Here is a 25,794-nt window from a genome sequence, read left to right as displayed (position 1 = left end):
AATAATAAATTTTGGGGTGCAGAAGAAGGCTTGGAGGTGCAGGGAGAAGCCCCTTAATTAAGTTGACACAATGGCACATACTCAACACTCAAAACTCTTCAAATGATCTTAAAGTTTTTATAGAATCATAAATTATAGGTTTCTCATGTAGAAAAGTAGTTGCTTGAGAGTTGAGAAATAGTATCTACCAGGTCTTTCTTTCTAAAATATTTCTAATTTTAAAAAATGAAATGAATGAAATTTCTATAAACTAAAATCAACTTATATATAAATTATTTGTAAAACTTTTTTATATAATTTATTTAAATTGTTATTTTCAATTTATGTGTAAGATCTTTTGAATTAAAAAATGGAATGGTTGAAGAAAAATGATGAATCCATAAAGTCAAAGATTGAGATTGGCATGGTGGTCCCTTCTTGAAAACCAATTCACTCGTCATCACACAAAGTCTTATATATAAAGTAGTAAGGTGTTCAACTTGTACTATCCCTTATCTTCTACGGCACCACTTCAGCACTGAATAGTACCAAAATTGTTGCATGCTTTTTCACTTTCTATTCCAATCATTGCCCTATGATCGGGGAGTAGAACCATGAAAACCCATTCAAACAAACACTTGCTACTTAATTTGGAACACCACTTATGATCTACACCACTATTATAACATGAAGAAAAATACTAACTTCATTATTTGGATTGGAATTAATAAGGAAGATCTTTGGTTGAATATTTATAGGTGAAAAACATGTAATTGAAAAAGAGTTCTTACTAAAAAAATGTTATTAATTTATGTTGGAAATTCAAGTGTGAGTTTAAGTTTCAAACTGAGTAAAAACGAAAAAGTTGAATATTATATAGTGAATGAAGGTCATAAACTCATCGTCTTAAAATTTTTGACTAAAATTGGTATCAATATCTTATGTATAAATTGGACTCATGTCTTATTGGTATTGTAACGGTGATTCTCTCTCAAAAATTCATGCCCCGTGTTAATTGTATATTACCTTTCCAATGAACTCTTAGTAGTAGTATCTAGTAAGCAACTTTTTATCTTTACCAACCATAGTTCCTAGTGATAATGAATTGTGGAGAATGATGCACGTTGTTCAATTTTGACTTTGACGTGTCTACGATCTTCTCTTTTGTGGTTCGTTTTGTGGGAGGTGTAGGTATTTGCACATTTGAGTGTTTTGTACTCATTCCCTTTCTTATTTATTACTTGCGTAGTGGTTTCAACTAAAATTTCCTTTTTCTTCCCACGTCTTATATCCCTTTTCAACAATAAAATCTTGGTAAGCCATTAAATAGAAATGGACTTTCTTCACGAGTGCAAAAAGTAAAGAACAACATTAAATACCAACTTTTTTATATTGAGATCAGCAAAATAGTCAATACTAAATTTTAAATAAATAGAAGTTTTCCATAGTTTTGATAGAAATTCAGCTCGGATTTTCTTATCTAAAGTGTTGGACGTACATTTAAAAAGAAGTCACTATAAAGTAATCAATAAAGTTTTATTTAAATAAAACTGTTCATTTCATTTGTACACTTAAAATACATTTTGTCTTATAGTCTTTTTACTTAAAAATCATTATCTCTCATTTATATATACTTTTTTTAATCTCTTTTAGTCCCTATAACTTTAGATGATATAGGAATTGAAAATATTAAAAGAGATATTTTTGAGGACTGAAATGATTAAAATAATATTTGTAGGGATAAGTTTGTTAATTTTTATAATAATAATTTTATAATTCTATCAGTCATATTAAAAATGATATTTGATGATTGGTAGGGTTTGACATTCACATTTTTATTTTCAATTTTACTTTTTAATAAATAACTATTTTTTAAATTAACTCTATAATAACTAATTGAAATATAAATAAAATGAGGGAAAATTGCACTTATATTAATATTTATTGTAATTGAGTAATATAATATGAAAATTAGATTGCCTTTTTGGACTAAAAAGAGGTTAGAGTTATCGTTCTATCAGTTGTAATAAGTTATATAAGTGAGATTATTTTAAATGACATTCGCATCCTCTCCAATTTTAAAATAGATATTAATCTCTCTTATATTTTAAATAAAATGACACTTATATTATATACATCATGTCGTGTGATTTTAATTAAATGTGTCATCTAACTAAAGGTTTATGAGAAGTTCTTCTACATACATGGTTCAATGTATGTATATGATATCATCTACTTATTTTATTTGTAGATCCAAAAAGAATCTTAATTCTCTTCATGTTTATCTCCAACTCATTTTACATAAGCTTATAAAATTTCTCACATAAAGTTCGTTAGATATTTTTACATTTCATGAAACGTAAATAAATTTAGTTTTCAATATATTTTAACCTACGTTTCAGCTCTAAAAAGGACAAACACACTCTAAACAAATTTTGAATCCAAATCTAATAATTCATTATCAGTTTTGTAGTAATTCAATCTCAACTTCTTCAAGTATACATGTTATAGAGTTGTAGACTTTATAGGCATTAGATGTTTTAGAATATTCAAGCAAAATTTTATCATCAGAATCAATTTTTTAAGACTTTCATTTGTTGTTTATGACAAAAAATATTGCTAGATAGAATGGTAAAAATAAAATATGTTATACTTCCTATCTTTCTACACAATTTATAAAAAAAAAAAAATCCTTTTAATCAATGGTATAATATAAATTTTATTTTGTAAATTGCATATCATATTAACCCCTTCATCCCATAAATGTTTAGGAGATGAATTTACATTTAACACCGCTTTAGTAATTTTTTTTTTTTGTAGTTTTTTTTAATTAATGTGATCACGAAATTAGGCGTTATATTTTTTCTATTTTTTTATTTTACACTCAACTTATGAGTTATACATTTTTTTTATTTTTTTTTAAGGATTAGATTGAGTTGAAATGTTTAACTTAATCATAAAATAAGTTCAATTCAACTTGATTTTTCTTTTTCGACAATTTGTGTTAGGTTAATCTATTGATACGCAGGAGGTGTGATCCTTTGATGGTGGTCCAAAATTAAATTCCTACACCATATAACCCTGCTTAGTCAGATTTATTAAACTAGTATTTGATTTATTATTTTATATATAATGTAATAATAAAAACGTTTATAAAAAAACAATATGAAATTATATTTAATCACTATCAGCATGACAGTGATTTAACAGATTCAGACCAATGAATTGCGAACCAAAATCTTCGGTTTTCTGATGAAAATAACCTTCACTACTTTAATGAGCAATACAATATATAAAAAAAAAAAAAAAAAAAGTTGTCCAACTTTAAGATTGTTTTACAAGTACAAATATTTCGTTTTACATTTAGTAACCTAAAAATAATTTATACATGTTATTTTATATTGACTCATAACCACAAATAAGAATTCTCCAATTTCTTGCTTTAGAAACTGACTGGACCGACCACGGTTCAGGGAAATCACAAAAAAATCAAAGAAAAAACAACCAGGCAGTTAAAAAATATTCAATAGTAAATTATTTTAATTTTTTCTTAAAAAATTAAAATAAATCTAGAATCTTTTATTTCTTTTTATTCTACATATAACTTTATTATTGTTATTAAAAAAATACTGATAAATGTTATCAAAAGTTTAATATAAATAAGATAACATTTTATTTTCATTTTTACATGTATTTTAAATATCAGGAATATATAAGTTTTAAACATTAACCTTTTGACACGAATTGTTAAATTGAAACATAAGTATCAATTAGAAAAACAAGAGTATAGTTTCTGAAAAATTGAGGTTTTTTCTAATATGATAATCAAGAGTAGTTTTTGTCTCTTTTTGACCTAGACCTTGCTAGTGAGTTGTTCAGCCACTAAAAGTTACTACAAAAAATTATCTTAAGTAGGAGCATCATCAACATAAACTTTGATAGAAACATTTAAAAATTAAAATACCCTTATTTAACTCAATACTATTATAGCAGCCCCACCACCTTTTTTTCCCAACTTTTAATATGAAACCAATTTGTTCTTCTTAATATCAATAACTTTGAAACTTGAAAGGGCAATGCAATTGTCAAACCCTAATTAAATGAGCACCCCTTTAAGCCATTGAATGAATTCCATTTTCCAAATGATCACTTCTTGTTTTGCAACATTTTCCATGATCGATGGAAGTGGTTGTGAGTTAGCTTAATTGGTTCACCCTTTCTCTTTGACCTTCCAAACCTTCATCATTTTTTTCCCACCTTCTTCAAATTTAAAATTTTCTCTCAAAGCACTTGCATTAATTCAATACATCCAAACCCTTGTGAGATGTGTTGACTCTCAAACATTTGATGCCTTTGTTACAATTCTATGATGAATCCAAGTAAGATAACAATAAATACATAAACAATGCAAGAGAAAAAAAAAACCCTTAAGTTGTAGCTTCTAGAAGCTGCCCTTGATGATCACATAAAGAATTTAAAACAATAGGTTCATTGTCGGGTTGCTATTGTATGATCATGACATCCTAACAACAACAACAACAACGTAGAGAGCCTTACCTACCAAATATGGGAACATATCAAATTAAACCATAAAATAATCTCAAAATCCACAAAACCATTTTTCTTTTGTTATAATAATTCACGTGTCCTCTACACAACCCAATGATCGATTAAACAAAATTTTTTCGATGTGTGCAACTACAAATTACAATGGAATTGTTGGTTTGGCACCAATGGAATTTAGTTATTACATCTCTTCATTTTTCCGATCTTCTCGGCGAATGTGCATCACTTGCTAAGCACAAAAATATGTGGACGGCAACTCATGTTTGATGAAGTCTTTCCATACTTTGGAGAAACAAATTAAATTCACTTTTTCATTTTTGTAAGTGTTTGTGAAAAATATATTAGTGTTAGATTGAAGTCAATAATAGGTAGGCATGTTGATTGACCTAAAAATAAAATAGAAATCCTTCGTGTATATCGTGTAGTAATGCTGTAGCATCCACATTCATGAGTTCTAGAAGACAAGGAATCTCTCACAACTTTTCTTCCTAGGTAGTAGGTGAAATATTTGTACTTATAAAATTCCTCAACTCTCACTTATTTTTTCCCTAGCAACATCAATCATTCCAAACTTTTATGTTGTCTTTCTCATATTATTAGAATCAGAAGTAGCTTGTGAAAGAAAGTTACACAACAGGGTTGTTGCAGTTTCACACATAGACCAAATGAGTACTAAAAGGAACACATGGAAGTCTGTGATCTTGATCTTAGGTTGCTACAAGGTTAAGTGCCCCCTGGAGGAATCAGAAAAACAGGTTTTGAAACAAGGGTCTTTCCAGAGGCTGTGTCTATCTGATGTGAGCAATTCAAGCTCCACTCAGGCCATTGAGGATCTTTCAATTTCCTTTGCTGGCTCCAAACTCTATGCATTCACACTTGAGGAGCTAAGAGAAGCAACAAACAGTTTCTCATGGAGTAACATGCTAGGAGAAGGAGGGTTTGGACCTGTGTACAAGGGTTTTGTGGATGACAAACTTAGGCCAGGTTTGAAGGCTCAGACTGTTGCAGTGAAAAGGTTGGATTTGGATGGCTTGCAGGGTCACAGGGAGTGGCTGGTTAGTTAGCTTTCTCAAGTGCCATTTTTAACTTTTCATGATAACCCCATTTGTGAATAAATACTCATATGAACTAGTATCTTAATAAACTGTTGTCTTGATCATAATTTCTTTTCTAGGCAGAGATTATATTTCTTGGACAGCTGAGGCATCCACATCTTGTCAAGTTAATTGGTTACTGTTATGAGGATGAACACAGGCTGTTGATGTATGAATACATGCCAAGAGGAAGCTTGGAGAATCAACTCTTCAGAAGTATGTTTCTTTTCTCTCAAACTACTTATCCTCATCCTTTTCTTAATCTGTGTTTCTGATTATATCAGAAGTATCTCATAAGTCAAACATGATTGCAAGACAAGCTCAATAATTATCATCAAATGATTTAAAATTTTACATGTTCTGTTCTCTTTTATATGGTCATGCACACATAATTGTTTCAAATCTATGTGTTTTCTTTGGATGCTGATGACAAATGGACAATCCCTCGTACTGATACAAAAAGTTGAAATCTTACATAAACTAACAGCCTCTTTTGCTGTGATGCAAACAGAATACTCTGCTGCTATGCCATGGTCAACCAGAATGAAAATTGCTTTAGGAGCTGCCAAAGGTCTAGTCTTCCTTCATGAATCAGATAAGCCTGTAATATACCGCGATTTCAAAGCTTCAAACATTTTACTAGACTCAGTATGTTCTGTGATCTCTTAATTGCATGATCTTCTTAATTTCCATACCAAGAAATTGACTTATACTCTTTAACTTTTTTTTTTCTTCTAAATCTAGGATTTCACAGCTAAACTCTCAGACTTTGGTCTAGCCAAGGATGGCCCTGAAGGGGAAGACACATATGTAACAACACGCATAATGGGAACACAAGGATATGCTGCTCCTGAATACATAATGACAGGTATATGCACCAACATACAACTCGTTAACCAAGTTTCTAGCATGAACTGACATCCAAAAATTGAAGGTTATAAACCTCAATAAGAACTTTTGCACTGTAAATTGAACTTGTAGAAATAAAAATTCCCTGTATGCTGTCAGTTTCTCATTAAACGTAGAATTTCACAGCATCAGAACTTTCAACCAAGCACGCTATATTTTCTTAAGTCCAAAAGACAGAAACCTATATTTGATGAAGCTAACTAATAATGAGTCATTGCCTTGTCACAGGTCACCTTACAACTAAGAGTGATGTGTATAGCTATGGAGTGGTGCTGTTGGAATTGCTTACAGGAAGACGAGTAGTGGATAAGTCTCGGTCAAATGGTGGGAAGAGCTTAGTGGAATGGGCAAGGCCTTTGCTGAGAGATCAGAAAAAACTTTATAGCATCATCGATTGTAGACTAGAAGGTCAATTTCCCATGAAAGGAGCCATGAAAGTTGCTATGTTGGCTTTCAAATGCTTGAGTCCTCACCCAAATGCAAGACCAACTATGAGTGATGTGGTGAAGGTGTTGGAGCCACTTCAGGACTTTGATGATGTTTTCATTGGACCCTTTGTGTATGTTGCCGTTAGTGAAAATGGTAACAAGCATAAAATATAGCAGCTGTTAGCACTCCTCAGAAAAAGTAGATAAAATATATATATCAGATAGCAAAAGGTAAAAAGAAACAAAAAAAAATGGTGTTTTATTTTATTTTACAAGACGGCATGGCTTGGTCGTCACAATGAAGAAGTTCTATCAGATGTGACTGTGGACAGAAACAGAGAGCTGCAGAAAAATGATGGTTAGGGTGGAATAAGGATAATCACATTGAACATAAGCTGTTAGAAGTGATGATGGAGTTTTCTATGGTTTGATTTGATGATATACACAACAATATACAAGTATAAGCACTTGCCACTAGTTCAGGATACACACTAAAATCTATTCACAAAGAATGTATGTGACAGAAATATGGTTGGGATTGTGTTTGGACATGGTTTTGGATTTCAAGGTGTAGTTTAGAGAAAGTGAAAAAAAGAATCCATTTAATCAGTAAACTGTAATCTACTCATTAGTAGGATTAATGGAACTAATATATGCCATTGCTATGATGGTTGAAAGAGTTTGGTCATTTACTATTTTTGCCTTGAGTGCAACTTTCCTTTTAATGACAGAGACATCATTGTCTCTTAAACATGTGGTCAAGAATTTGACAGATAAATGTCTCTTAAGCATATGGTCAAGAATTCGAGCTTAATTTGTGTGTACAGAATGGTAACTTTTTGAGATGTCAATCATTCTTGAACATAAAGAAATTAGTCTTTTGCTTTCGAACTAAGATTCCTAAAATAGGACCTAACTCTCTGTGTCCTTGGGACACTGTTCTAATTTTAACATGCATTTCACTTAGGTGTGATTAATGCTAAGAACCTACTTGGGTTGATAATCACCTTCATCCAAAACTAGGTCCCCTAAGTCTATGAATACCGATATTTTTGCCACTTACAAATATTTATATAATATAATGAAAAATAAAAACTTATAATATTATTATATTAAAATTTTGAATTTGAAAATAACTTCCAATTTTGCCTAACATATCCACTCGAGTAATCTAATCTACCGTTATACATTTTAGCATTTCATTAACCATGTTGAGTCGAGTTAATTACTAAAATGAATATAAAGTTAAAGATGTTAAATTATATTTTAAAGTGTGAGTCAAATGAATTCATTACAAATTTGAATTAGATTGGATCGAAAATTTTAATATTTTTAAATATGGATAGAATTGAATATAATTCACTTGACCTAAGGATTAAGTAGTTCAATCTAGTCGAGAGTTAATTAATAAATAACTCATTAACAATAACATTTTTAATTTTTAATCATTTTTTCATTTTTTTATTTTTTTTCTTACAATTATGTACAAAATTTTTAACTTACAAAAAAAGTTAATCTTGCTCACTTTTCTAAATAAATCATTATAAAAATACATTGGCTCACCAATATACCTTTCTCCCAAAATTCAATTACACATCAGTAGAACTTCAATAGGACAGATAGGAGTCACGACTCTCCCAACAAAATTTAATTTTATTATATATATATATTTTTAAATTATATTTATTATTTATATTAAGTCTAGAAAAAATTATCATTATTTTATTTATATATATTATTTATATATATTATTTATTTATATATTTTTATTGTTTAAAAAAAATAAAAACCTTGATGGACGTTGGTTAATAAAATGGATTAGAGTTTAGTCTTTGGTCATGAGATTTTTTTTCTGAATAAGTCATCAAAGAAGTAATAGAGTAAAAATAAAGGTAAAGAGATAAATCAGGAAAATATTGGAGAATAAAAAGATTGAATAATGTATTATCACAATATTTCTCATGAATCAAGATTAACATTCTAGTATGATTATATTATCTTAGATTTATAATTCTCCTATTACGATGTTTCTCCAAAATTAAGTTCTTTCCTAAATTAGTATGAACCATAATTATGATTTTAGGGATTTTTTTATGAAATTAGCATGAATCCTAATTAAATTTTTTCTCCAAATTAATATAATCCTAAATTATGAAATTTAAGAATTTTGTATTTTCTATTTGTAAAATTTTATAAATGTATCTTGAGTTGTATTACATTTGTTGCATTAATCTTAAATTGGAAGATAAATTAAAAATTGCATATAATGTGTCTGGCATGAATTCAATAAATTAGAAAGATTAAAAATTAAAAAATATATAAAAAAAATCTGAGAATGATTTAAAAAAATAAAAGAAATTATTTAATTATAAAAAATACTTTATATATAAAAAAATCTAATTCGATCCTTTCAATTTTTTTTAAGTGATATCACATCAAAATACAACAGGGCAAATAATTTAAGTAATAAATATCAACTCCAAATAACTCTCAATCATCAAATATAAATAAGTGTTATGAAACCGGACCAATCTGGTTAAAATACTAAGTCAATGGATAAAAGGTTAACCAATGACTCAATATATTATTAAATGTAACTTTATATTTATTAATGTTTTTCGTTTGATATCTTTTTGACGGGATAATAAAAAAATCTTAGACCCTTCTTCAACAGGTTAATAACAAAGAATAGCAAACAACAAATAAGTGAACATGGCTAAAGGGACAAAAGAGGATGGGATGACCAACAATTTTTTTACACTTTAAATTTTAACACTTTTTGAACATGGTTCATATTGAATATTCCAATTATATTATTCGGTTCCGTGATTGAATTTGATGGATATTATGTTAAAAAAAATGTTAAACGTTAAATTTATAATTTATTTATACAAGTTTAAGTCAAATCTATAACGTTATTTATATTTATATACTATATTTTTATTTTATTTATAGTTAACGTGAGGGTTTTAATACTTTTATACCAAAAACTAAACATTAGAACATGATATTTAATATTTATGAATAGTGTTAACCGACCGATCCTCCTATTAGAAAATTAGTAAAAAAAACTTGCTTTATTTAAAAGAAAAAAGGAAATTTGTTAACTGAGACTTGTTTGTTATTAATATTCTTTTAAGAAAAGAGAAATATATATTTATAAATATTGTTAAATATTGTTTTAATTTTCTAAACTATTTCTCTTAGTTTTCGTACCGGTGGAAATCTAAAACCTTCAAAATGGTGTTTATCACCACATTAGAAATGTGACATGTGTTTCATAGAGAATTGTTATATTGATGAGAACTGTGACGTGACGTTTTGGAATACATATCATATTGTAGTGAAAAGAAGAATAATAGGAATGCACGACTAATAAAAAAAATTAAAAGGTTAGACTCAAATATATATATTTAAAGGAAAATTAAAAAAAAAAAAAATATATATATATATATATATATATATATATATATATATATATATATATATATATATATATATATATATATATATATATATCTGAGTTACTTTCAATTGGTCTGAAAGTCGTGGAATCAAAGAATATCTCACAAGGGTCTGAAGAGAAACTGATCATATAACTATTTGTAATAAGATCTGAATAAAATAAGTAAAAGTTATATTAATTTATTTTAATATTTAAAAATACATACAATTCTTAACTATACATCAATCAATTTTAAAAAAAATGGTTTTTTATGTATTCCTTGTACCTTAAGAGGGATGATTAACAAACTGTAATGGATAAGCCACTATCCTTCATATATTTGTGCAAGTGATATTAATTAATTCTAAGCATTGTATCACCCAAATTTAAGAACTTTCTCATGACAACATGTTCTTTATCTTTATTGTTCATAAAATATTCTAACACCCGATATAAGCTAGGTGTGTAATATATATGGAACTTGTATGAAAACTGCGCGTACACATTTTTTTTTGTTATTGTTACCGTAGTATTTTGTTTAAATATTATATATTATATTAATAAAAAACTAAATTAAAGTATTGTTATTATTGGTATAATTTATGTAGATTTGTAAATATATCATTTAGATTTTGGTTAATTACGACAATCTACTTCATTCTTGTACCGTATCTGGCCAACTTAACCAAATAAGTAACAACAAACAATCATCACATATATGCCGAAAACAACTAAGGTACACGGCTCGGGCCGACATAGACCTAACCGGCCTAAACCCATAACAAAGGTCGCTAAAGGAACGGCCAACCTAGGACAGTACACGAACAAGGACGACATAAGCCAACTAGGGAAGTAACCGGATCAGACCATTCCATAAGACTTAACGAAATCAAAGCCCACAACAGTCAATACTAAGGGCCAAGGCCTAGGCCCACCCATAGCCCAAACCATGGCCCAGTCCATGGAATAGGCAAACATAATTAATAATCTATAAATACGCATGGACCCCACAAATTAAAGGTACACATTCATTACTCCCTTAATCACCTGATTTGACTTTTTGAGAGTTTTAGTTGACTTAAGCTTCGGAGTCCCTTCTGCAGGTAATCCCTCCTAGGTCCAGATCGATGTCCGCTAGATGGAAAAAAGCCAACCGAGGAGATAGTGGATATATAGGTAAGGTGACACTCGTGCCTAATAGATCTTATTTGTTCTCTGTAGGAACAATTGGCGCCCACCGTGGGGCACAAGACAACACCTTACTACCCGTTTTTCTCCAAAGATGGTTTCAACTCGTAGCAGAGCTGGAGTTAACAAGCAAGCTGGTGCTGGTCTCTCAGGATCCGCTAACATCACCTCAGATCTGGCTGCCATCCTAGATGGTCAGGCCAAAATGCAACAGGAGCTAGCAGATCAACAGCTTCGACGCTCTTTCCCATATGTTCTCAACCCATTTCGCTGGCAACCGCCCACATCAAACTACTACAATATCCCTCAATGGGCATCAAGCAGGAACAAGGTGAACCACTCAGGGCATTTATCGATCGTTTCAGTAAGGCAGCCCTTCGTACCCCACACCTCAACCAGGAAATGATCCTCCAATGTATGACACTCACCCTCCAACCCGGCCCCTTCGCCAACAATGTCTACCTCCACCCACCTGCCTCTATGCACGAGCTCAAGTTGCGTGCCGCCGACTATGTTCGCATGGAGGAAATGTAGACACTCCATGCCAAATTCTGCAATGACTATGCAACAACCACCGCCAACCCCAACCCACCACCCCCCGCCCTGATACCCGACCACAAGAGCCCCGCCAACCCCGCTTTACCAGATATGCTCCCCTTAACGTCCCCAAATCCCGCCTCCTTGATGAGGCCTTGCAAGCTGGCCTCATCCCACCACCACGCAAGACGACCACTCCCCCCAATGTTGATATGACCAAATATTGCCGCTACCACCGCAACCATGGCCACACCACAAAAGACTGTAAAGCACTCCAGGATAAAATTGAAGAACTGGTTCTTGCTGGTCACTTTCGCCGCTTCATCCGCAGAGATGATCATCCCTCTCGAGCCCGTCACCCCCCTCGATCTGACCACAGACGCCCTCCACACGACTCTCGCCACGACAAACGCCCTACCCAACCCGCCAACCAAGATCCTCAACCGGCTCGCACTGATGTTACCCCTACCGATCCTCCCCTACGTGGCACTATCAAGGTATATTAATCAGGCGTCTTTTAAACTTTTGTCCCATGTATATGTATACATAGTTGTTAAAATAAAATATTTGTATATTATGAACTTTTGTCCCGTGCAAAAATATTGTCCACATATGAATAATCAACTTAAATAAAAATGCAAAAATGTAAACATATTGTGAGATGATGTGGTCCCTAATAAAAGTTAGAGTAATTGAGATTGTGTTAAAAATTTTAAATAAAAATACATGTAGATGTTGTTATCAACGTAGATATTGAATTTATAATAAAAGTTAAACATAATACAATAAATATGAAAGTATTATAGTAATTAATTTTGTTTTTAATATTCAATAAATAATAATAGATAAAATAAAAAAATAATAGATATAACATGAAATTGATATTAAAATTTTGAAATAAATATAAATATAAATATAAATACATGTATATTATATTAAAATAAAAAAACGTATGTGTGGGTCTAGGGATGGCAAAAATACCCGTGCCCGCAGATATCCGCGGATAAAATTCGCGACGGATAGTTACTACCTGCGGGTATTTATTACCCGCGGGTAGCGGGTAACGGGTATTTTAATACCCGGTTATAAACGGGTCAGGTACGAGTATCATACTATCCGTACCCGCGGGTACCCGTTACCCGCAAAAAATTAAAATTAATATTTAATTTATATTTTATTAAGTTAAATTTAATTAAAATTAGAAGTAACAGTATATTTTATTATGTCAAATTTAATTATAATTATAATTATAATTTATATTTTATTTTTATAATTTTATATTAAAAAATTTATAAAATTCATATTTTTTTAAATATTTGCGGGTATCGGATATCCACGGGTACCCGCGGGTTTTAAAAATATCCGCAGGTATTTTTTAAGTGGATACCCGGCGGGTAAACGGGCGGGTAACGAGCGGATTTTTTTTTAGCGGGTCGGGCACGAGTATCATACTATCCGTGCCCGACCCGACCCGTTGCCATCCCTATGTGGGTCATTGTTAGAGTAAAATATAGGCATACTGTGTAATATAATCCCGTATAAATTAAATAAACATGAAATTGATGTTAAATTTTTTTAATATAAATACATGTCATAACTGTCACATTATCTTGGATTACATTTATTTGCAATGCAATCTAAACTGTTATAATATTGAAATACAAAACCATTTATGAATCATTTATGTAAATTATTTAATAAATATTTATTAATGAATTGGAAGATGTAAACAATTTTAATCTTGGAATACAAAACCATTTATTGAATTTATAATAATATATTAATTATTTGATATATAAAAATTATTTTATTTGGAATATGTTTATATTTGAAGTATTGTGTAATGATGTAATATAAAGGCATAATAAATAAATATACAATTAAGAACGTATTATGTAATTTGTATGCTACTGTTTGAGATTAAAAAGTATATATTTTCATATTGTTATTACATAATGAACGAATAATTCAATTTAATTCTAAAATTTTAATGAAATAAAGTCTTAACTTTAGTCTCCCACATTTATAATGTTATCACTAAATTAAAACTTAATTACTTTGTTTTATCATTCAGATGTAGTTTATTTATTATTTATTATATACAAAAACCAAATTATATTGAATTATAATACCATATGTGACCATGTATATGAAAAATTACGAAAATTACTTTATGAAATATTTATTTATTTATTTACATTCAATTATTAAATGAAATAATATGCATTTTAAAAAATTAAAAATAATCTTTAAGGATCTTTGAGGTGAAACAGTTTAACATTTACAAACACATTCAACTTCTTTTATTTAAACTAGTAGAAATATATATACTTATATAGTTTTAGTTTTTTTTTTTATGATAATAAAAAGTAAAAATAGAATTACAAAGTTAGGTATTATAACAATTACTAAAATATAAGTTATAATTAATATTTATATTAAAATTATAAAAATAATATAAAAAATAAATTTAATTAACTTTTATAATATTATAATTACATAATACTTGATAATAATAATTACTATTATTATTATTTAAGTAGACTTTTATAAATAATAAAGATAGCAAAATAGAATGTATAAATGAAAGTAGGATGTATAGTACATTATGTACACTAAAAAATATTACAGAAAAAAGTGACAAAGATGTTTTCATTAATGTCATAGGTTCTTATTCTGTAACTTAAAAGTTTTAAATGAGTTGGCGCAAAGGAACTCTAAATTCATACTTTGAAACTCAGAACCAAAATCATAAAATTAATTTTGAAAAACCAAAAGTTCAACGACAAATAATTTTTCTAACATGTTTATCACATATTTAGTTAATTCACATTATATTTTTTACAGTAACCATTTGCTTAAAAATTAAAATCATTAATTAAACATAATTACACAGTCATATACTACTGTTAATTTATTTTTACTAAAAAAAAACAAAATTTCAAAACGGTTTAGCTTTCTCCTTTGTTTCTCTTCCTTTGGCAGTGAGTTAGAACTTGAGAATCAAGAGAGTGACTACTGATCGGTGATAACGAACTAGTTCCGTGTAATGGCGGCATCCGTCGCACTCGGCGGCACTCTCACTGCGCACGATCGCCAGATTCTGACGGCGGTGAATGCCGGAGCGTCGAGCCTGTCGTTGGCTGGTTCCAGCTTCATTGTACTCTGCTACCTTCTCTTCAAGGAGCTTCGCAAGTTCTCCTTCAAGCTTGTTTTCTACCTCGCTCTCTCTGTATGCTTCCTCTTCACCAGATCTAAAACCCTGCGTTTTCTTTTTGCATTTTAAACCTTACTTCTAATTCTTTATTCGTTAGTTTACTAACACCGGACGGTTTGCAAACACGTTGTGATGAAATGCGCTTTGGCCTCTTCAATTGAAATTACCTATAGTCGATTTCACACTTGATGTTTGTTTTTTCTTCTTGAAACCTAATTGCTTGTTTTTGAACTAGGTTTCTAGTTGCTTCTTTTCATTGGCGTGATTAGTCGATTAGGTTTTTAGAACGAATGAGAATAAAATAATTGTTTCGGAAGATGAATTTACTGAACTTGTGACTCTAAGTTGCTCTAGAATTAGGAGCTTAAAGATGAGAACCTATGGTTAAGTTAAACCTACTTTGCAAAAAAAAAAAAAAGTAAAATTAGGAGTTAAGCTAGTAGACATATGACACTGTTTAGATAAACTTCTCAAAAACACTCACAATCTTAGAGGAGTTGAAAATAAGAAAATAAGAGAAATTACGCTTTTTCTATCAGATATTACCAGATTGTTATTGACTTCAATTCTAATTGTAAAAGCTACTTTATGAGTATATGTTGATAAAAACTGTTAGATTGCTAGAGAACATTTTTTTGTTAAGCAACTAACTTCTTTATATGTTTTTTATTCTTGTTTCTTGATGCCCTTAGCCATTTTATTCTGTGTTTCCAATGCTGCTCAATAATTGAAAGAAGTAGATCCTTTGACATTCCAGGAACCTTATTTGTCTGTTCCTTTGCACTGGTTATTTGGTTATCCGTGTCTTTCTTCTTTTTTTTTTTTTTTTCTGATCCGTAATGCTCTTTTTATTACATTTTTCAATTGCAGGATATGCTTTGCAGTTTCTTCAGCATAATAGGGTATACATGCTTCTTTAAATGTATGTATCTATCAACTGAAGTTTTTCATCATTTGATTGATGGAAGTTTCATTTTGGTACAGGGACCCGTTCAAAGGTTTATTTTGTTATGCTCAGGGCTATAGCACACATTTCTTTTGTGTGGCATCTTTTCTATGGACTACAACAATTGCTTTTACCCTGCACCGCACTGTTGTAAAACACAAAACTGACGTTGAGGATTTAGAGGCCATGTTTCACTTGTATGTCTGGGGTATGCAGCTATGTATAAATCAACTTTTAATATCCTTCGTTTTGAGAAATAGCTTAGTTTGCCATAATCTTCACTTCTGTAACTTCCCAACCCCATGTTGTTTAATCTGAAAATGACTTTTTAGACCAAATTAATGCTAATCAAATGGCCTTAGGTCTTGGTTATGTACCAAGAGTAATAGCGCTACCTTCTATGTTCTAAGCTCAATTATTTCATTAGCAACATATAATTCTAAGAGCTGATCTGGTAAATCCTTTTGCATTGATAGGTACTTCCTTGGTTATGACTGTTATGCGCTCCATTGGTAATAATGACCATAGACATTTAGGTGCATGGTGTTGGACTCAAACAGGTCGCACAGGGAAGGCAAGTATTAAATGGACTAGGAGTGCATACCACACAATGCTTTTATATTTCTCCTGGAAATTTCTCTAATTCCCTCTTCTTTCTTTCATTATACATATTGTATGGATTTTCAATGAATTGAAGAGGCTCCTACGATGCAGAGTAGTTATCTTCCCATTTAAATTAAAAAAAATTAAATGTAAATTGACTTCAAATGTAATTTTAATTGACTCAAAAGTTATGGTAGTTTTCTATCGTAAATGTAGGAAGAGGTAAATTGTGGTGGGGTGGGCTTTTGTTATCAATTTGTAATTACTATTTGTTCACCCCTTTTAAGTTATGGTAAAACTATAACGTTAGGTGTTATCGTTCAAGTAAAAAGGATACCAAGTCAGGTATCCCCTTTCAACAATTGTGTAGATATTTTAAAAACCTGGTTTTGTGTCAAGTTTCCTCCCTTATGTAATTGTTCATTTTCTAAATACAAATGGACTGGAAATGAAAGTAAGGATTTGGTTTCCTGTGAGAAGAATATTTCCCTTATAGCAACTCTTTATTATTCAAAACCAAATGTAGTTATTAAAGTGAAAGAAACAAATCCATGCAAGAAATGTTTATAAACAGATGATTTTTCTATACAGTATTTTTTCTTCCTTTTGTTTAGGGTATAGGGTGCTCATAATTGTGGCATTATCTAGTGTGTGATGTTAATGAAGATTAGAAAGAAAGAAAGTAGAATAACAACAGTCATCTCCCAATTTTCTGCAACTTTGCATTGTTAATATGTTGTGTATGTGTGTCATGTTTATCAGATTAGTCATTAGTTTGCTAATTTTCCTTTTCCTCTAAAAGGCAATTCGCTTTTCTATGCAGGCGGTTCATTTTGTAACATTTTACATGCCACTCTGGGGTGCAATTCTGTATAATGGGTTCACATACTTTCAAGTAATACGAATGCTGAATAATGCAACCCGTGTACGTACCTAATTTTACTGATTATTTCCCAAACAAAAATTGCTTGTTTAAGCACTTTTTGAGACCTTATTTTCTTGATTCTTGGAAAATTTCAGATGGCAGTTGGTATGTCAAGCCAAACTTTCGTGTCAGATACAAGAGATAACATGAGGGTATTTTATTCTATTATCTCCAGAATCCAAGATTTGAAATATAAGGATCCATATACATGTATTGCGAAATGATCTCTCTCCCAAAAAAATGATCAAAAAGAAAACACTAGATGCACTTTTATTTGTTTCAAGCAACTATATTGTAGTGATCCATACTTCCTTAAATATTTTATGATTTACATTCTGTGATGAGGATTTTTGATTTTAATCTATTCTTTTCGTGCAAATGCCTTGTTTAGTCTAGGTTTGTTTAGAAATAAGAGTGTTTGGTAGAGAGGGGAGAAAAAAAGTTAAATGGAAATAAGTAGGTAGAGTGGAAATAGATGAGAAATAAAATGAAAATTAAAAGTGTTTGGTTGAAGAGAAATAGAGAAGAGATGATGAGAGATTTAGGGACACTAGTAGAAATAGGTGAGACATAGTACACTGGATCCACCATTTTTTAAATTATTTCTCTCCTTTTCTGCTATTAGACATCTATAATTTTATCTATCTTCACTCGTCCTCTCAATGAAACCCACCATATGAGAAGTTTTCACACAATATATGTATATTATAATGTATATCACGCCAAAGTTTTCATGAATAAAATAAAATTAATTTTCTGTTCTATGATTCCCAATGTGGTTTAGAGAAGCTTACCACTTAAGATTTTGTTGTTGGGATTTTCTCAAGTAAACTAATATTCATGCTTAAATCAAATTGCTGAAGAGGAAACTGTTATTCTCAATTGCATCTACATTCTCACCGATCCGTTGTGTTTTCTGGTTTACACTGCAGGCTCTGAATCGCTGGGGATACTATCCACTAATTCTGATTGGATCATGGGCTTTTGGAACTATTAACCGTATTCATGATTTTTTTGAACCCAACCACAAAATCTTTTGGCTCACATTTCTTGATGTTGGAACAGCTGCTCTTATGGTATCAGCAAGTAACCATACTATTTTATATTTAGCTCTATTTTCTGTAGACTCAGCATGATTGTCCTTTGCTTTCAAATCCTCTCCTATAAACTTGTCACCTACACTGATCTCCTAGCACCCACCTGATCACACTTATGTCGTCTTCACTTCTATATTGCTAATAACATATTAAAATAAATTATCTAACTTGTGTCATTGATACATCTTTTGTTTTAGTGCCTATATTTTTTAGATGGAATGGAGTGTAGTGGATTAAAAAGTGCATGTAGGAGAGTAAAACAATTAGTTTCTTGGTGTAGTGACTAAAATGTATAAGATGTACCTGTGAAAATGAGAAGAATAAGGACCAATTGAATGATTAAGGCTTTGATGTATTTATGCATTTGACTTGATTGGTGTGAAAATGTGGGTACAAGTTGTTAAAATTTATTTTTTCCGGCATCTTTGAGCTAAAATACAAATATTCATTTAGACATCTCGTGTTTAAATTACAAAATTCTGATTTCACAAGCCTATAAAAAGGTATTTTTGGGTGTTTGGTCACTGAACCACAATAAATGCAACAAGTTAAATGATACGTAGGTTTTGTTGTGGTTTGGCTTTTTTCCATTTTATGCAGCATGTAGATGTGCTTTTTTATTACTAATCTAATTGTGTCAGCTTTACCGGTGGACGTGTCTTCCCCTATCGTGCATGATTTGTGTTGTAGCTTAGCAGTTAACCTGCTTCTCTTGTTTTCTCCCTATTACTTCAACTTCCTCACCTTGTTACTAATCTTGTGCTTGTCAAAGCTGAATTTTCTCAACGATTATTCTTTTGGGAAACATGAAAAACAGTAGGTTATTTCTTACAATTTAAACACTAGATGATGCCAAACAATTGTAAGAACATTTTCTATCAGCATTGTATCCCTTCAGTTAATCACTTTCCCTTTTTTGCTGGTATGTTATGCGCTTTTTTCAGTGAATGTAATGGCTTCCCTTGGTGATTGGTATTGATTTGATGTTGTGATAATCAATGAAGTTCAACTTTTGTGAAAAATACTGATACTTTGTATCTTGCTAAGCTATCTCACTTTATCTACATACTGCAGGGCCTCTTTAACTCAATTGCTTATGGTCTCAACTCTTCTGTACGCCGGGCAATTTGTGAGAGACTGGACAAGTAAGTACTGACTATTCATCTTTGAGAGATACCACTGGATTTCTTTTTCTAATTAAGGTCAGTCTAGTTGTAATATCTTCTCCCGTATTCTGAATTTAATGTGTAAACTTTGATAAGCATTGAAGACTTGGGAAATCTGGTTGTTATGGGGAGAGAACCAAACACTTAAGCACTCTGCTGAACATCACGTATTACTAGATGTGAGTCTTAAACACGCTATGATGCACACAGTGACAAACATTCTATGACACTTAGTAACATTTCACTCAATTTCCATGTTGGTTAGAATACTCTACAAGTTAAAATCCTCTGTAGGTTACCCTTTCTGAGACACGGACAACCATATTTGATAACAACTGATAGACACCAAACACTTGAATACTCTATTGCAGTGTTAACTCAAGAATTGTAAGAGGATTTGAAGGGGAATCAGAATGTATAACTTGAAGATCGTAACTGGACTCATCAGAGTTATGCTTATACAAAAAATTATATTCATAGACCTGTGCATGCATTAAAAATAATATGGACAATAAAAATAATACATAATAAGTCTTAAGTAATAAGATCCCATACATAACAACTAAAAATAGGTTCTCAATTCATTAAATTACTCATAAAACAACTAATAAATTTATAGATGCTTAATACAAACAGAGAATAAAGAACTCTAAACAGAACAGAGGTAGTGTCTGTTGGTTGTACTGTGTACGCCACCATGCAATTTTTCTGGTCAAACAAGCCTATTTCTCTTTTTTTGAAGTCTGCAGTATGCTAAGTAAAATGTTTCTTCCTAGTTTCTACAAAAAATGAATAATGGAATGGGCCATGAACAAGTATTATTACTTGCTCAAATACACTGCAATTGTGTTTTCATCCTAATGAGCTACATGCCAAACTTAAAATCTTGATTGCTAGCTTCCATTCTTATAAAGGGGCAACTTTGTTAAAATTTTTGTTGCACATCTTTATTTGGTACCAACCTCTTGATACAAGCATACAATCCATTGGTAATCCATTTTGAGTTGGAATAAAAGAATAAGTACAAAGAGTGACCAACTGCATGCAATGGCGATGAAGTTGGAAGTCCATCTATTATCAACAATTGTAAATGCATTCTTGTATTTACTTTCGTTGTTATTGAAAGTCTTCATTGGTGTTGTTATGGTTATAGAAATAACAAGTTGATCATATATAATTATAATTAGGAATATTGGAATAAGAAACTAATCATATATACTCAGGAATATCTAGATTATATGTGTATTATTAGAAACATTTTATTTATTCTTATATATATCTTTGTTATTGGAGGATATGAAATCTCCTCTATTTATTGTATTGATTTCTTTGTCTCAATATAAATAAAGCACCCATGTTGTCTTAAAAACACATGGTTTCGACCCAATGTTTCTCTCTTCCTTGTACTTGAGCATGGTATTTCGAGCCTTTTTCATAGCTGTGTCTGAAGGAGTTTTTTGGTGAACCTTTCTCTTAGGTTTGCTTTCACTATTTTGACGCCCTCCTAATTTTTTTTTACTCCGAACCTTTCTAGAAAAAAACGTCTTGCAACACCACATCGACTTCCAAAGTAGATTCTCCAAACTTTCTTTTCTAACCATATATGTTAGTATTGAGAAGATGGATGGGTCTAACATTTCCAATGCTGAGTTGCTCCTATATTCATGGCTAATCCATCTCCAACAACATTTGAAGACTTTATCAATGGTGTGCAACACACCAATCTATTAGGAACACTGCTTCAACAACTACTCTGTACCCAGACATTAATACTTATTCTAACACTCCCCTTTAAGTTGGAAAATACAAATTGTATCTACGAAGTGTTACAAAACGAAATATAATTGTGGGGTAATTTTCGTTGAAAATTTGCAGAGAAATACATACGTATTTTAGAAGAAATAAATATCCTAATTAAGGAAATAAGTCTCTTGAAATAAAGATCCTAAATCAGGAGCAAATCTGCCAAATAACTCCTAATCCCAATCACTTAATTTTAGGGATTCCAAATAATACTATATTTATTGTACAATAAATAAATAATATTTTCCACATATTCTGACACCCCTCCTCAAGCTGAGGAATAGATATTAATCATTCTGAGCTTGCTTATGAGATTGTGGAAGATTGAGCTATTAAGGCCTTTTCACTCCTCCATGTCACTAAGTTTCCACCCAGGAAAGTACAATATCCCGTTGTTGATCTTCTATCAACAAAAGAACCAACATAGTCAGCATCGGTGTAGGCTTCAAGATTAAGTCATTCATTCCTTTTGAACATAATTCCCTTTTCGGGTTGCCCTTCAAGTAATGCAGAATCCTGTAAGTAGTTCAAAGATGAGATTCCTTTGGTTCATGCATGAACTGATTGATTACATTTAACGAATAAGCAATGTCTGGCCTGGTGTGTGGTTGATATTTTAATTTTCCAACCAGTCTTTTTGGTACATCTTTTTGTCTACTCCTGGTTCCTCTTCAGTTTTACGTAGCTTGTGATTAGGATCCATTGGAGTTGAAGTGGGTCTGCACCCAATAGTTCTTGTCTCTGCCAACAAATCAGTTATATATTTTTGTTGGGATATAAAGATTCCCTGGTTAGAATATGCTACTTCAGTCCCTAGGAAATACTTCAATCATCCAAGCTCTTTTAGATCAAATTTCTAGATCAGTCTTTGTTTCAGTTTCTCCTCCTCGTTTTCATCATTGCCGGATACTATAATATATCATCAATATAGACTAAAAGAATTGTTACCTCCCCCCTTGATCTGAATGTTTAGTAAACAGCATGTGATCTTCTTGGCTTTGTTTGTAGCCAAATCTCTTCATAGCTTTGGAGAACCTCCCAAACTAGGCTCTAGGGGATTGTTTCAATCCATAAAGTGCCTTTCAGAGTCTGCGCTCCTTATTTTGTCTATCTCCTTTAAACCCAGGAGGGATGTTCATGTAGATTTCTTCCTCTAGATCTCCATGAAGAAATGCATTTTTAAAACTGTAGAAGTTTCCAATCAAAGTGGGCAGCTAAGGACAGAAGGATCCTTAAAGTATTCATCTTGGCAACTGGTGCAAGAGTCTCCTCGTAAGCTTGAGTGTATCCCTTGGCCACCAACCTTGCTTTGTACCTTTCAAGAGATCCATCAACATTATATTTTATTGTGAATATCCATTTGCATTCAACAATATTTTTTTCTTTGGGTTTGTCAACGATTTCCCATGTATTGTTTTTCTCCAATGCTTCCATCTCCACCTTCATGGCATCTCTCTGTTCTTTCTTTGCTAAAGCTTCAACAACATTATTTGGAACAATAACAAAATTCAAGCTAACAATGAAGCTCTTATGGTTAGTTGATAATCTATCAAGAGAAACATACTTTGATAGAGGATACAAATGTTTTTTTGGGCGTTTCTGGTACCTTTTCGGATTGCTATTGGAAGATCAAGGTCATTTATAGAGTCAAGTGTTTCCTCATTGTCTGGTTCAGATCTCTCTGCATTTTATGGCTTAGAACTAGGATTGGATTCATGGACTTGTAGCATGTCTGGAATGCTCTTTCTCCTTGTGTAGACATTACTAAATCTTGAACCATCTCTCGGGACAGGTCCTATGACAATTTGGGTGGTTTCTCCTTGTACTCCAGTGGTCTCAGTGGGGAAATTTGTATTAGTTTCAGCTTCTAATTCTGACCCAGAGTTAATTTGTTCAGTTGGTGGCTCAGTTATGGACATAATAAAGGGTTCAAATTGGTCATCAAGATCTTCTAGCATTGTTTTGTGGTTTCAGAGAAAAAAAGGCTTAGTTTCAAGGAAGGTGACATCTGCAGAAATATACCATTTTTTAGTGGTAGGTTTATAACACTTGTAACCTTTTTGAGTTGCTGAATAACCAAGAAAGACACATCTAACAGCCCAGGGATCAAGTTTGTCTCGGTTTTGACTACGGACATGAGCAAAAGCCATGCATTCGAATATTCTAGGAATGAGACCATTAGATGTCTTGAAGTGAGGGAAAAAACTACTTAGAATTTCAACTAGGCTCTTGTTTTCAAGGGTACGTGAGGGAAGTCAATTTATTATATATGTGACCCAAGCGTTGTTTTTCTAAGAGTTACTGGGCTGGGTTAGGTTTATAAGTTATAACCCAAAATGGAAACTCAAACAGAAAGGAAAACTAAGCTTTCAAGCGGTGGGTTGGATTACTGACTCGAGATTTCCTTTCAAAGACTTGTAACCAATTCACAAATGGATTGTTTCACCATCCTTACATATAACCAATTATTGAAGAAGATAATATGAAACTCTCTTTCATTAGTGGGAGTGTTGCACTAGTCAAATTTATGTAAAGACTATGGCGTCTTTAGTCTTTTGCAGAGACTTGAAAACTTGCATGAGCACTGTCCATTTCACTTATCTTACATTCCTAAGTGACTTTGATGAGACAAATTTGAAAGGTGCCCGCCTGTGAGGGGGATTTTGGGCATAGGCAGTCCATTTAGGGAGCCAGAGAAATGCACTAACAAGTACTTTAGTGAAAAGGACTGAAAGAAGAAGCGATTTATGGTGTGAGCAGAAAGTAAGGCGATGTGGTTGGCAACATGGGTTAAGATTCTTGTTGATAATCATAGCATTCAATTTACTCTTTATTTGCCATGCAATGTGTCATTTCATGTGTTGAACTAGTTCACGGAATTTCTATGTGCAACAACTGCCTTTGTGGAATGAATTTGGTAAACTGATAATTGTTAGTCTCTACGGATGGGCACTTAATTTGGGGATCCTTGGTGCAGTAGGTCCAAAATTTGTTAGGCTTTTATTTCCTTTTTCAACCTTGTACATATGACGTTAATCATTTATTCATTTTTTTTATAGATGCCTATTTTGTTTTTTCTTTATGCAGTACATTTAATTTAAAACATGTAACCAAATTTGCTTCTCATTTATCTCATGCCAGGTTCTGGCCTGAGAGATTATCTAGATGGCTCCCAAACAATTTGAAGTACAAGAATCTACAGCAAGAAAGTGAACTAGTTTTGTTGAAAACGGAAGAAGATCAATAACAGTGAATGTGACATATTGTGATCCTCCATACCATGTGACATTTCTTATTCTAGTTTACTGAGAGGCTCTTTTCATAGACAACATATGATCTGCAGGCAGCAAAGATTCCAGGCTGTTTGTTGCTCTGCTGCTTCAATCATGTGAACCCTGGCATTCATCACTGAATTTATAGTGCTGGTGATCCTTTCCTAGCATATCAGAGGATGGAAAACTTAATTTGGAACCTGCTTCAGCTAGTTGAAGACTTCTTGGGACTACAGAAAATGCTTTTATCTTTTTAGCAAGTCTCAACCTCATGTGATTTATCTTTAAGAAGTTGACTATAGTATCACTTTATGTATAGGTTAGATGCGCTTTCAGATTGTTACAAATTGCTGAACATATTTTTCCCCAAATTTGCTGTGTATGTGGTTCGTCTCAACCTATAAAGTATTAAGTTTGAAACTCATGCCCATATCTTTTCTTCTTTATTCTTTTTTCCATATGTACAGATATAGGTTTTGTATCTGGACAACCAAAGGAATAAGTTCCCCTGAAGTTGATGCAAGTGAAGCAATAATTTAAAATGACTTGCGCAGCAAGTATTTTGGGAATCTCTGTTTTCCCATTGCATAACCATAACCTGAAGTTTATTTACAGGGAT

General features: G+C 31.7%; 2 protein-coding genes across 4 annotated transcripts; both read left to right on the top strand.

The window, feature by feature from the left end:
* The first annotated feature begins 5,076 nt into the window (after positions 1–5,076).
* LOC114195414 (serine/threonine-protein kinase RIPK-like) lies at positions 5,077–7,671 on the top strand. Of its 2 annotated transcripts, none has more exons than XM_028085879.2 (5): positions 5,077–5,600; positions 5,720–5,855; positions 6,151–6,242; positions 6,384–6,507; positions 6,777–7,671. In XM_028085879.2, exons 1-5 carry the CDS (start codon positions 5,211–5,213, stop codon positions 7,148–7,150), a joined length of 1,116 nt encoding a protein of 371 aa, XP_027941680.1. In that variant the 5' UTR covers positions 5,077–5,210; the 3' UTR covers positions 7,151–7,671. The 2 variants fall into 2 exon arrangements, with proteins under 2 accessions (XP_027941680.1, XP_027941679.1); XM_028085878.2 differs by having other exon boundaries at positions 5,146–5,600; positions 6,151–6,287.
* Positions 7,672–15,087: 7,416 nt separating this feature from the next.
* GCR1 (G-protein-coupled receptor 1) lies at positions 15,088–25,599 on the top strand. Of its 2 annotated transcripts, none has more exons than XR_014984203.1 (9): positions 15,088–15,378; positions 16,234–16,265; positions 16,348–16,517; positions 16,786–16,883; positions 17,736–17,837; positions 17,933–17,989; positions 18,770–18,913; positions 20,009–20,136; positions 25,045–25,599. XR_014984203.1 is itself a non-coding variant. In XM_028085241.2 (9 exons), exons 1-9 carry the CDS (start codon positions 15,196–15,198, stop codon positions 25,148–25,150), a joined length of 963 nt encoding a protein of 320 aa, XP_027941042.1. In that variant the 5' UTR covers positions 15,093–15,195; the 3' UTR covers positions 25,151–25,599. The 2 variants fall into 2 exon arrangements, 1 of the variants encoding a protein (XP_027941042.1); XM_028085241.2 differs by having other exon boundaries at positions 15,093–15,378; positions 20,009–20,079.
* The last annotated feature ends 195 nt before the right edge of the window (positions 25,600–25,794 follow it).

This window comes from Vigna unguiculata, chromosome 8 (assembly GCF_037176805.1).
Source record: "Vigna unguiculata cultivar grain cowpea cultivar isolate G323 ecotype 2 chromosome 8, ASM3717680v1, whole genome shotgun sequence".
Classification (NCBI taxonomy): Eukaryota; Viridiplantae; Streptophyta; class Magnoliopsida; order Fabales; family Fabaceae; genus Vigna; species Vigna unguiculata.
Note: the sequence above shows the minus strand (reverse complement) of the source record. Positions and strands in the feature narration are given on the sequence as shown.